This window comes from Malurus melanocephalus, unplaced genomic scaffold (assembly GCF_030028575.1).
Source record: "Malurus melanocephalus ecotype Western Australia unplaced genomic scaffold, MMel_1.1 scaffold_163, whole genome shotgun sequence".
NCBI classification, from domain to species: Eukaryota; Metazoa; Chordata; class Aves; order Passeriformes; family Maluridae; genus Malurus; species Malurus melanocephalus.
The window spans coordinates 488094-501077 of NW_026623395.1; the positions used below are offsets into that span (position 1 = coordinate 488094).

Below are 12984 nucleotides of genomic sequence, written 5' to 3' on the forward strand. Positions count from 1 at the left end.
TGAAATGCATTTGGTTTTTCTCAGTGTTAAAATTATATTGGTAAGAAAAGTCGGAAACAAGGAGAGAGAAAAACTTAAATTTGATGTACATAAAACAATACTAAAATGGATACAACTGTTTAATGGTGATTAAAGTTGTTAAGACTTGGGATCATAAAYAAGTGAATGACACCTAAAAATAAAGAGTTGGTATTTTCTATATCAAAATGATCCAAATTTAGCTGAATACGTGTAAATCTATTAGTGATGGAAGTGCGAATTGAAGCCAATAAATCAGCCAAAAGAAGCAGATCTTATGGAAGATGTTTCTTCTGAAAATGAATCGTTGAAGGCACCATAATAAACACAAGACGCCATTTCATGTCCACATTTGTCCTGGTTCTTGGCTGTCCTTGTACATCTTCTAATTCTTTTCTCTCAGCAGGTTTTTCTAGCACACCTTACAGGAGCACACCTTAGATATCCAGGGATGTGGCTTCATGTCATCTGGAAAAGAAATGTATGATTTCTTAATGATTTACAATTTGAGGCTTAATGACTTTATAAGTTGATGTAATAGCTGAAACTTTGTGACAAAAATATATGTTATTTTACAGTCTTTTGACAGAGTAACAAACTCCATATTTTTTGAAATGGAATAAAAGCTTTCTGCACCCTCATACTAGCATTAAAATGTCCAAAAATCTATCTTCAGACTGTTCACATTGTAGTTGATATAACACAAAGAAGGAATATGGAACCCAAAACAACTCAAGAGAATGTATGGTGTTCCTCAAAACACTTCTACTTTAGGCCATAAGGGTTTTTACCATTTACGTGGTTTCTATCCAAAAGATGGAAAATATTATACTTTCCATCTACAGCTTCCAATTCAATCTTCCATTAGTGAGGCTCTGTTTCCCTCTATTACCAAGTGAAGTAATAGTCTATTTCCAGCTCTCCTGCAGTGTCTCTTTTGGGGAAAATAAGGGGAAAGAGGCATCTRTGTCTACATTGTTTCTTGTGACTTCAGCTCAAATCTATTCCTTTTCCCCATAGGAACTGCACTTGCAGAACCCTCCTTAGTGGGACTGCACCACATATGGAAGCTAAGACACCCCAAGATGTGTTTAGTCCTACGACAATCCTCTGAGATTTTGACTAACAAAATTCAGAGCATTTTCAATCCCCTTAAGAACCCTCTCAAGCAACTACCTTTGGACAAGATGATCTGCATCTGGAGGTGTAGATTTTCCACCATTGTACTCTCGCTTTCAGCCTCTTTCTCAGTTTCCTTAAATGTGGAAAATTTGTGGTAAAATAGAAAAGCACTGGGGATATTTATTTAAAGAAGAAGCACTTTAAGGCATAGTGAATTCTTTATAGGGGGTTGATATSATTAAAAGTCAAGTTCTACAGAAAACTGCTGCAATTCTTATCTGATTACTATCTTCAAGGCCAGAGCACAGACAAGTTTGAAAAAGCCAAGGCTTTGCATGTCAAAGAGGAGTAGTCCTCAGCAKGCGGGGGAAAATGGCAGTGATAAACCGACTATTAGGCATCTGGGAGAGAAGGCCAGAATCTCCTCTGTGTGGGGCCTAAAATAGACATGAGCCACTATCACAGATAATGGCAGCCTGTAGCCACATGAAGGGAGCAACTAAAATCCATTTCACTTAGACAAGAAACTGCAGTCTGATATTTACCTGTGTTCATCACATGTGAAAAGTGTTTACTGTGAATTATCCAAGAGAAAAGTGCAGGTTGAGGGGTTTCGTTAGCTATCTGAGAGCAGTTCAGATGACACATTGAACACAAGAAATCACAGGTAAATCTTGGATTGTTGTTTTGGGTMGTCAGATGGATTCCTGCTATTCATGTGAGTGCACACCTCTTGTACAGTCGCTAGAGGCCCACACCCAGAGCAGAGAGAACATGTGCAGACATAGAAACGTGAAGGTGAAACCRAGTAAGCTTTATTGGACTTTGGAAAACAATCATTTTGAAAACAAAGCTCATTCTAATGTCAAGGATAGAGACTGCACCTTTCATCACTGAAAAACACAATGCACAGACAGATGTATTAATGGCTACTCTACAGCCTTCCTGAACCTGGTAGAAGTTGTAATAAAGAGCCCTTTCTAGGAATAGTTGGAATTCCATGCAKGTTTATTGTCATATTTTCACCTTTTCCTCATCAGAAGAGATAATGAACACATTTCTTCACATCACTTTTGCACCTATGACAACGTCTTGTAGGTGAAGCACAAGAGACTCTTTATAGATTTATTAATAAAAACTTATAAATTAGGTTTGTAAGTTTTCCCAGACTTTAAATATGCTGAGAGAGATTCTAAAGTCACAGGTTTCACCAAACCAAATGCTGACCTCTCAGGCAATCTCAGGTTCCATGATTTAAAGTTAAAGCATCTGAGAAAATCATAGCCAACTGAATGTCAYATTATTGTTTCAATGTTTGCTACTAAAAGTAAATTGTAAGCTTTAAGTAAATGTATTGTTACCAAATCTTTCCTTTCAAACAAGCACTTCTGTCAGAAGTGTCTTAATTTCTTATCACAGAATTTCATCCGCACAAGGAGCAATAAATAATTCATGTTCCTAGCTCTTTGTTGTGTGTCCCTGAACTGCACAGAGCTGGAAGGCTGACAGCTGTGTCAGGACAAGCACCAAAGATCTGACATGACAAGTGACTAACAAGTTTCTTTCAGTCCATAGTGAAAGAAGACAATGGCATAAAGTGCAAAAACGAAATCCTGAAACAAAATGAAACTGTTTCTTTCTCTTTACCTAAGTGTTTGCTATGAGCTTATTTCCGACCCATAACCTCTGGTCATTTTATAGTACTGCCCAACCCCCTTTTACTCCTCACATTCGCCTGGCCATTTACGCCTGTCCACGGATCAATATGAGCAATTCTTGGAGAAATACGATGTCTCCATGACAACCAAGCCACAAATTCTCAGTGGAAAGCAGTGAGACCAGCAGTGAAATCTCCTGAGGTTTTCAGACCTATAAGACAAGATGTCTTAAAATGCAGGAACGGACAGAAACAAAAGCCAGAGTAATTCATTGTTTATTACTAGTTTAATGATGTCAGATGGACCGACTGGAACTCAGTTTTTAAGTTTGGATGCTTTATCAACATGTATTTTTGCCAGTCAATATTCACCTCCTGACAGGCTTTTATTCCTTCCATTACTTCATATAGATATGCAGAGTTCAGAATGGGATAAATAAGTTCCCATCCGAACAGGTACACTTTGTCAGCCAGAATTAATTTAAGGTTAAAATGAGTTTTATCTTTAAGGTACATTAATTCTCTCCTGAACTCTTAAGTGCCACCTTGCTTTTATTCTTTCTCACTCCAAAACTGACCAAATCTTGGACAATCCATATTTTGGCCCATAATTGTTGAAGGGACTACAGACTGTTTCTGAAGGAGATACTAAACACCACAGATGGTCAAACTTGGCTTAGTAGACGTCTATTTGTTTCTAAATGTCACTCTGGTTTCTGCTGGACAACATTGCGTCCAGGTCTATGTGGCTTTAAAATGAATAGAGATTTACAATTCATTGGTTTCAATTATTGCAACATATACTGCTGTTCATTTCTCTGGAAAAGATGAAAAGGGAATGTAGTTTAAATCAGGTATCTGACAGTAGTTGAACTCCCAAGGAATCTTGGAAGAGTGGAGTGTGCTGAAATATAATCCCCCAGACATGGGTCCTATCCGGGTTCTGAGATGACTTAGGGGACCTGACATGGATTTCAGTCTGCACCCTTTGACTGAAAATTAAATCTCAGCAGTTTTCCTTGGGGAAGGATCAGGGGACTGTTGGCAGCTGCCCCCTGTCAGCACAGGCTGCAAGATTTGGAAATCTCTTAACTAAGCTGACAGGCTGCAGAGACGATGAATCAAAAATATGATACACGGATCAGCACACAAAGATGCAGGAGGGTACAGAGAAACCAGATAAAGCAGGGAAGGAAAATACCAAGTGAARAAAGATGTTTAACTCTTTCACTAATGAGGACTATGTGCAGGTTATGTGCATAGTGTATATAGGTCAAGCTCACAGTTTGCTTAAAAGATTTTAGTATTTAGTCGCACAGAATGTTTTTAATCAGCTGTGACTCAATACAATTTATATTTAATTGTTTCCTTTTGGGATTCATTTAATAAATTTTGTAGATGTTCCATAACGAGAAAGATAATGAAACTACATGAAGATAAATCTTTCGGTTACCAAAAAGGATGCACTTTATGGATGTTCCTGTATTTAGCTGAATCAATGTTAAGAGTCATTAAAATGAAATAATGATTGTGAGMTGCTTTAAAGGAAAGAATCGAGCTATTTAATGCCACCAATTTGCTTTCCTCCAGAGATACGGTGTTTGAGCGTCCGCTGCTGCATTCAACTGCAGTATATACAGTACTTCTAATTTTTCATAATCTCACACTACCTTCAAAGGGTCAGACGTTGTACATATATTAAGTAAGCAGTGTAGTCCAAAAGTAATTATAATGAACTAGTAGTGCCAGCTTTCTTTTTGGTCATAAAGCCTTTATCCTTTCTAAGACCTGAATTCCTGATGAAGGAGGAAAGGATAACAGCTCCACACTGTGACCCCTGGAGGTGACCATTAATTTGACATTGCAGCTGCTAAAAAGGAAACAGCATTACAATGTGCTTTTTTTACAGACCCAAAAGCTGTGTCAGATTTATCACTTGATAYTTGGTGGCTGTATTTAAATGCTTCTCACCTGGACTCTCAGACTCTTCCAAGACAMATCTGTCAGGTGTATCCTCCACATCTTGGAAGTTTGCCGAGTTGGAGCTCTTGTCATGCTTCAGCACACTGACTGGAGCCATAAAGAATAAAAACACAGGGAGGAAGAATTGTAATGTATGCAGAAGTCAACACTTCCTGATATTCTGCAGAGCTTTCAATGCTGAAGACATATTTTGTAAACACAAATAACAGATTGAAAAAATGCCAGAAACTCTAACTACTTATATGCAACCGCAGGACAGTTGAAAAATCCATAGACAAGAGTTTATGCAGGGTGAAGTTTGAGGCATCAGCTTAAGTGAGGTCCATTTGAGTAGAAAACCAGCTTTTTCTTACAGAATCAGAAAATAAAAAAATAATGAAATAATATAGAAGAAATAAGAAAATGCTTGTCTGTTTCACCAAGGACAGTAAACAACATAAAAGATCAATTAGATGATTTTGTAATTACTGGAGTCATTCAGCAGGGAGAGAAATTGTGTTTGTTTTACGAYGAAAATATATGGTATACAAAAAGCTAGAATGTGTAAGAAAATTACTGATAATTCCAAAGTGCAGTGAAATCCMGACTGAGTTGCAGTTTAGAGATTCCTAAATTTGGTTACGTGTTTTGCTTAATTGCTAAGAACATATTAATTTTAGAACACACAAATAYTTTCAGGGAAACAGCTACTTATCTATATATGACTTTTTAATTCACCTGACTTCTGAAAAAAATCCCACATAACTTTTCCTGAGCAGAAGAAAGTATTTCCCTTGTCAAAGTCCATTTCCCTCTCTTCTGCTTCACATCTCTATATGGAGCCACAAATACAACTTCAAGATGCAGTACAATTATTAAGCAGTATATTATAGAAGAGCACAGAAAAGACTGATCTTGATTTTTCTGCCCTGTCAAACCTCTTTGCTGATCCTGTTTCCTAGGACAATAGTAGTGGATAAAAACACTTTTTCTAATATCTAGAAAACTGAGCAAGTTCTAAACTTTCAGGGGGATGGGAATACCAATGGATATAYGCAACGTCAGTGTTCTTTTGTCTTTTTTACAAAACAGAAAATTCATTCCCTTATAAATTTTGATGGATTTTTTTTTCAGACCAAATGAATATTTTTTGAAGGATTTTGTAATTTAAACACCTATTTAAATTTTCCAAGATTAGGAGTGAATCAACAAAGCCTCAGGGCAGTATGCAGACATGAAGAGCTCAAAAGACACATATTCCACTTCAGTGCTCTGTGCTTTCCATGGGTTTGCAGCTATTGATCCCAGGTCACCAAAAGGTTCCATCATTCTTGACTCCTGCAACTACACAGAGTCTATTTGAAGCAATCAGAGCTTCAATGCAATTGTGGAGTTAGTACACTGAAAATTTAATATTAAAACATAATAAATAAAAAAACCTTTCATAGTGACGCCATACATTTCACCTGAAAAAAAACCAAAAAACCCAGTAAATTTTGCTTAAAAGATTTGTCTTGGATAGCAACAAGTCACTAGATAAAACCCTGCCTGGGTAAAGCAGGAAGCTTTGACATTATAATCTGCATGGGGTGAGTTGACATTGAAGAACAATTACAATGACAAGTAACAAATGTTCTTGTTCACACATAAAAAAGATACGATATGTAAAGAAGAAACRTCTTCAAAGATATCTATGCTTTTGTCTGACTTTTTCCAATACTTAGATAATTTTCAAGTACACTAACTGAAGGCCAAGATTCTCCCTTCAAATAGAAGAACTGGACATAAAAGTACCGATATTATATTTAAAAAAAAAAAAACAACTAATTTTGTGCCAAATTTTTAGAAGATTTTTTTCCAAAACAGCTCTTCCTACAGCGGAGTCCACTGTTCTGAGTGATAGACCGAGTTATTACAGCTGCATGAATTTAAAAGTCAGAACTACTCTGAGGTAGAGCAATAGGAAAATTTGAAASTGAGTAGCCTGTGAAGAAAGAAGGAAAACAAGAAGTACAGCTATGTCTTTGGAGACAAAGSAAAAAATCACAAGACATGTCTGTTTTGGTTTCATAGCAGTGACCAAAAATTCAGAATCAGCCTTTCAAAACTGACTGTGTATYATCACCCAGTAAAGAACTCCCATTGTGAACCAAAAAGGAAAGACACTTCACAGCACCAGCTTCAGTCCTAGGCAGGAGCTGGCAGAGCTTTCCCTGACTGGAAGCCTGTGCTGCAATTGCCTTGCATGGGACAAACATGTTCCAGTGCTCTGCTCCTTCCCAGGCCATGTCAGAGTAGAGCAAATAATTTCAACTAACCTGCTGGATTTTACAACACAGCACGGAGCAGTGTTTTTAGTGACGGCACCAGATTCAGCTGATAAGTAACTCGTATTACAAATAAAACACAACTAGAAGCAGGTCCATACACAGATCAGGTACCTCAGGAGGAAGACGTGAACAAGAAAGAAAGCAAGACAGGACAGCAAGATGCTTGGACAAAGCAAACGAATTTCCAGTTGAAAATATATACACTATATCTGAGTAGATACTGCAGAGATTTGGGGAAATGTGGGAGAGGATAGAGTCATTAAAAGCCAAGAAAGACAAAAATGAGAAGAAAAGGGATAACAGGCAGAGCTGATAGAGCTGAAAAATGCCAAAAAGCATGAAACATGGTAGTAGCTGGTCATTAGGAAGAGTTTAAAAGCAGTGGAAAGCAGGGGTGGAAAAGGTTTTCATGGGGACAGAGAGACAGAATCCAGACAACTTSTGCAAAAACAGCTGTCAAAGGCAGTTCAGCAGGTGTGAGTGAGGGGAGGGAAGCACTTGTTTCAGTAAAGCTAAARACAGGCTGGGACAGGCTGGGATCAGGTCACAGGAGCAAGTCAGGGAGGTCTGGCTCAGCCCTGTCACCTGCTCAGAAGTGCACACAGCTTCCTTTGCAAAACCAGGGCAAATACAAGACCCTGGCTTATGGAGTTACATAATGAGTGTATGCAGTGAGAAAGAAAAGAACCAAGGTAAAGACTTTCAGACTTCTTTTCTAAAACATCACATTAAATGTTCAACTGGAAAAGAAAGGTTCTTAAAAATATTGTGAAAGAACAAAAGGGAATTGAAAGATAAAAATAAAGAAAGTACAGTCTGGCCCAAATAAAGAGTGAAAGTAAAAAATGGCATTATGTAATCAAGGAAAAATAGAAAAAAGAATCTCAGCACCTACTAACACCTACTTTACTGCATGTTCCCTTAGGGGAATAGGATTTAATATACAAATATCAATAGAAGAAATAGTGTTCTGAATTTCTTTTACTGAGGCTGCTGATGGAATTTAAGTAATTGAAACATAAACAGTGCCATCTTTATTCAGAAGATACTCTGTCCTACTTTGGGTTTAAATGGACCTTAAAATTACTTTTGCTTCCCTTTGAAAGGTAATCTCTGTAGTCAAAGCGACATAAATAGAGTATAAACAAGCCCCAAATCTACAAGTCATAAGAAAGTTAAAAACCATTTCTGATATTATAACTCAAATAATATTTTCTTTCTATTCAGTGCAGTGCCATTTCCATTGTTATGGACAGTAGAGATTACCTTTCATGGAAATAAGGTAAAAGGATGTATTTCATTGAAGCAGTTGACCTTGAATTTAGMATATAAAGATGACATAAATCTTCATCGTCCAGGATCAATCTTGAAAATWGCAGATTTTTTTTCTGATGCATCTTAATGAGCTCTTAAAACTTGTTTACTGAACTTGATACCCATTCACTTACATTATTGACACAGAAAAAGTCATTAAAATAGATATGGGATTTAGAATAGTAAAGGAATGTCATAAGATTATAGTATTTAATGAAATTTTTACGTATAGAGTTTAAAAATACTTCAAACAATTCCACACGATAAAAACAAATACTTTCCAAAAAGATACTGCAGACTGGTGAACAGTCTTTAAAGAACAGTCTTTGAACAAATTGTTGAAGCTGTTCTTTGTGAATGCAGTCTAATCACCAAATACAGCAACAACTGATCACTGTAACTTATTTCTACACRTTTGGTTGAAACCCTGAAAAGCCTTGTACCACTCTGGAAATATCACACACTGAAGTCTAAATAACATGCTCTTCATACCAATTTTCAGAGAGYACACACACCTGTGTTGCATAACACAGACAAATAAAACATTCAGCATTTTCTSATAAGACATCTGTGTTAGCGATAAGGTGGATTAGTGACTAAAAGCCTGTCTGCAGAGAAAACAAGAACTTCTTTGTCATTCAAAACAACTACATAGGGCAACAGAAATTATTTTGCATTTGAAGATATTAGGCAAGAGAGAATACAGGTGATAAAAATATTTAAGGTCCAATATGGAACACMAAGCATCTAAATAAATCTAAATAAAACTGCATTTAAAAAAGTTATAAAGGGAAACAAAATGCTGGGGTTTTATATTTTTGTAAATGGATAAAATAATCATGCTGCAATGTCATTTCTGAGCTGTATGGCTTCTACAGGCACTTACTGTATTATACCTAAGAAGCTTGATGGAGCAATAAATGCTTTGAGTACTATTTTAAAAGCGCATTTCATAGATACCATAAAAATATAATGAAAAGCAGAAGAACAGACATGTTTGCTGAGACCAAAAAAATATTAGTGTAAGAGTCCAACAACCATAAAATAATACTTCACCAGAAATTTCTCCTAAAGTCCAATTTGAAACTCTAGGAATTGCAAACAATTYCTTCCCCCTCCTATAATAGCTCAAAGTAGATCTCTGTTTCACAAACTTCTCCAGCTTTTCCTTAAATGTGGAATTTTTTCATCCTTAACATCTTACGCCCTAACTCACTTTGACATGGCAAACTCCATAGTTTTATCACATAGGAAGGYATCTCGTTTTGTTTGTCTGCCTAGTCCCTGTTGGCTTAATGTGCAACTTCTTGTTTGAGAAAAGGAACAGGTATGAGCCTGGCACACTCTCTCCATGACCCCTGTGGCTGAAATCCTTTGTTTTACCTCTTTTCCAGACCGACTATTCCTAATCTACCCAGCTTTTCTCACATATTTCCAGCCAAACCAAAAGGGTAAGATTATTTCGTGAATGTTAAAGAAAGAAATGCAGAACAAACTCATGAGATGCCAAKAGAAATATCAGCAGCATTCCCCACCATCACAGAGCACCAGGAAAGGCAACCACTGAGGTGACAGSGCTCAGATGGAGCTGCCACCCTGCCCCTGTGGCAGGTGACACTGGTGCTCAGCAGTGTCCCAGCAAGCAGAGTCTGGTTAGATGAGGATGTGCCCYTGATGGCACCAGCGCTGCGCACAGCTCAAGGATCACTTCACAGCTTTTCCAGGTGCTACTCCCTGCTATGATAYTTGCCTTTGCTGCCACGCCACGAATGCTGTTGACTCGTGCTCAGTTTTTAATCCAGWTTCTTTCATGAGAAACTGTTATCTTGGTTTTTCTTCCCCATCCTGTCTCTTTGTAGAAGATGAATCCTACCTCAGTCTAGATCCCCGTTCATGTCCTCATTGAACTGAACCCTATTTTTTTTTCCAGACCATTTCYCAGGCCCTATAAACCAATTCATCTCGCTGACAAAACATATCAGTTGCTAGTAATTTCATAAKTTTTAGTGTCATTTGAAAAATCTGCACAGAGGTATGCAGTTGTCATTGAATTGAGAATGGCTGGTTGTTATCTTGATTAAATATCACACTGGCCCAGTTTTCATTACATTTGAATTTCAAAAAGAAAGATGAAGAAATTAACCAAGAGGAACACATCATTATTCTGAAGTGAAAGCTGCTGCATATGGAAGTTGGAATTGTCCTTGAAATAAGCCAGTATGGAACCAGTCAAACTGTAAGGTAACAGGAATCCATTACAATGAATGCAAAATAGGATTTAATATGACATGGCAGAGCTCAGTTTGCAGAACTGCTAACCCAGGTGCCTGGGCAGCTTGAGCTGGCTCTTGCCCTTTGAAGGCACATGCAAACAGAGCTCGTGCCACTTGCCAAGTGAATTGCAACTAAGGAACATTTTTCCCTCTGTATGTGTGGAAGGTTTTAATATATCACCAAAACCCCTAAAAGTCTATTTTCCTCTCTCCTTATATCTATCAGGGCAGCATTCCTCCAGACAGAAAAATAGAAATTTTTAGTGATTCTTTTCCCAATATACTTTGAAGTTTTATTCACCCAGAGGGACTTCCCTACTTCTCTCAACTAAAACATAATGGCATGTAACAAATTATGCTCTCAAAGGATATCCCATTTTTGTTTCATTAGTGCAATGAAACATTCACTCAATTTTAAAGCAGTCATCTTGATCTTAGTTGTGATTTATACCAGATTCTGTCCATGTATTCTGTGCAGTATATATTATAAAGCACCTAACTATTTAACTTTGTCTCTGTGGGTTCTGCTGCAAAAAATAAAATACCTTTCCATAAAATTCCATACAGCATCTACCGCATAGCTCTGAAGCACAAGCTTCTGTAAAACTGGTGAGGATTTAAAAATGGTAAGTGCAACTCCAAACTGCTGTTTATTAATTCCTCTATTGCTATATACTGTTCCTTCTCAATGTTCTCTCTGGCTAGAAAGCCTAAATTCCTCTTTCCCAATTTTCCTAAGTGTGTCTTTTAATCAAATAAGATATAAGATGGAATTATTTGATCAACATTATTTATCTTTCTCTCAATTTTTTTTCAGCAACTGGGAGACAATAGGGAAGAAAAAATGGTTAAAGAATTAGTAAAGAAAGATGAAATTTGTTAGTTACTAGACAATACTTCTCTTATTTAAAGTACATGGCACTTCCTCGCCTATCCAAATTTCTAAAAAAATCACAGAATCACAGATTATGCTGAGATGGAAGGATCATTAAGTCCAACTCCTGACCCTGCACAGGACCATCCCCAAGAATCCCKTCMTCTGCCTGAGGGTATCATCCAAACTCTTCTTGAGCTCTGTTGGGTTTGGTGCTGTGACCACTTCTTTGGGGAGCCTATTTCAGTTCCCAGCCACTAATCACCAAGGATGAAGCAAAACTCCCTCTGGTTTTTGTACATTCAATGAATGGGGTGGTAGAGCAACCAGTGTAGATGTGACTCCTATCAATGTATCAGCAGTATCTAAAAAARCAATAAAGAAATACTTCCTATTTTTAAAATTGCATAATTGACAGCACTGACATTATTTTTGTGATAGTAGATTGATTTGGTATTCAAGTATAAAATCATTRATCAGGAAACTTGCAGAGGATTCTGGTTCAGCCGCTTTCTACAGAGAAATTGTTGCTGTAAATTGCCTCAATTTGCATTTACAACAAAACAAAATGAAAGTGTGAACATGATTATGACACTGACACATCCCTRTGCATAATATGAGTGTTACAGCTTGTGTAGTCTTCCCATCTCTTGATGAAAGCTGTCCAAATAACTTAATCCATGGAAAAAAAAAAATACACAGAGCTTCTTTATTAACCTCTTCTGGCCAGATTATTGTTATTCTTTTGCATTATGGCCTTGGAGATGTATTACTGATAGGGAGGTAAAGCCAGCTGCAGCACAGCATGACTCTGCTGAATGACTGCTGTAGGAAAGTGGAAGTACTTATTTCCAAGACATTTCTGTGATGCTCCCTACTGTTAAAATGTTATCTGACTTTAAAAGATTTTCAGTTCAATTGTAAGCAATAAGTAAACTCAAGCAGTACAGTACTGTATACTGAAGAGTTTCACAAGCTGGTCAAACAGGCATTATTCCAAGAAACTAATGTTGTATAGGACTGCTTCCTGGTGGCTGAGACCTCTGATTGGCAAAAGACAGTGGACTTTTCAGTCAGCAAACTAGTTACCCATGGATGTGGCTCAAGGCTGACACACAGATTGACTGGTTCACACTAATTTACTTCACACAGATTCCATTTATCTCCTAGAGGATCCCCTGGCAGCAGCTTATAATGGCATATCCTAGGATGCCTGCCTGCATGAGTTTTTAAAGCGGCAGAGCTTGATGAATCTAAGTCCAGAAAACAGTTCACAGATTGAGGACTAGGTGCAATCAAAAAACATCAAGTAGCACAGCTGGGACTTGCTAGCTTGCTTGACTGGTTTGAGCAGCTGAGCATTAACTACGCTTGCTTTCCTGCTGGCAGCCCTGTGTCACCAGGACAAATCGGAGCACCACCTGACAGAGGAGG

At 37.5% G+C, this 12984-nt stretch overlaps 1 protein-coding gene across 1 annotated transcript in view; it reads right to left on the reverse strand.

Moving 5' to 3' along the window:
- Window positions 1-430: 430 nt before the first annotated feature.
- The window catches only part of WDR72 (WD repeat domain 72), an 89158-nt gene continuing 76604 nt past the window's right edge, over window positions 431-12984 (reverse strand). The window contains exons 18-19 of the mRNA XM_057372060.1: window positions 4769-4867; window positions 431-486 (exon numbers count right to left, since the gene is read on the reverse strand). Coding sequence (XP_057228043.1) covers window positions 431-486; window positions 4769-4867 — 155 coding nt within the window. The remainder of the gene's footprint in view (window positions 487-4768; window positions 4868-12984) is intronic.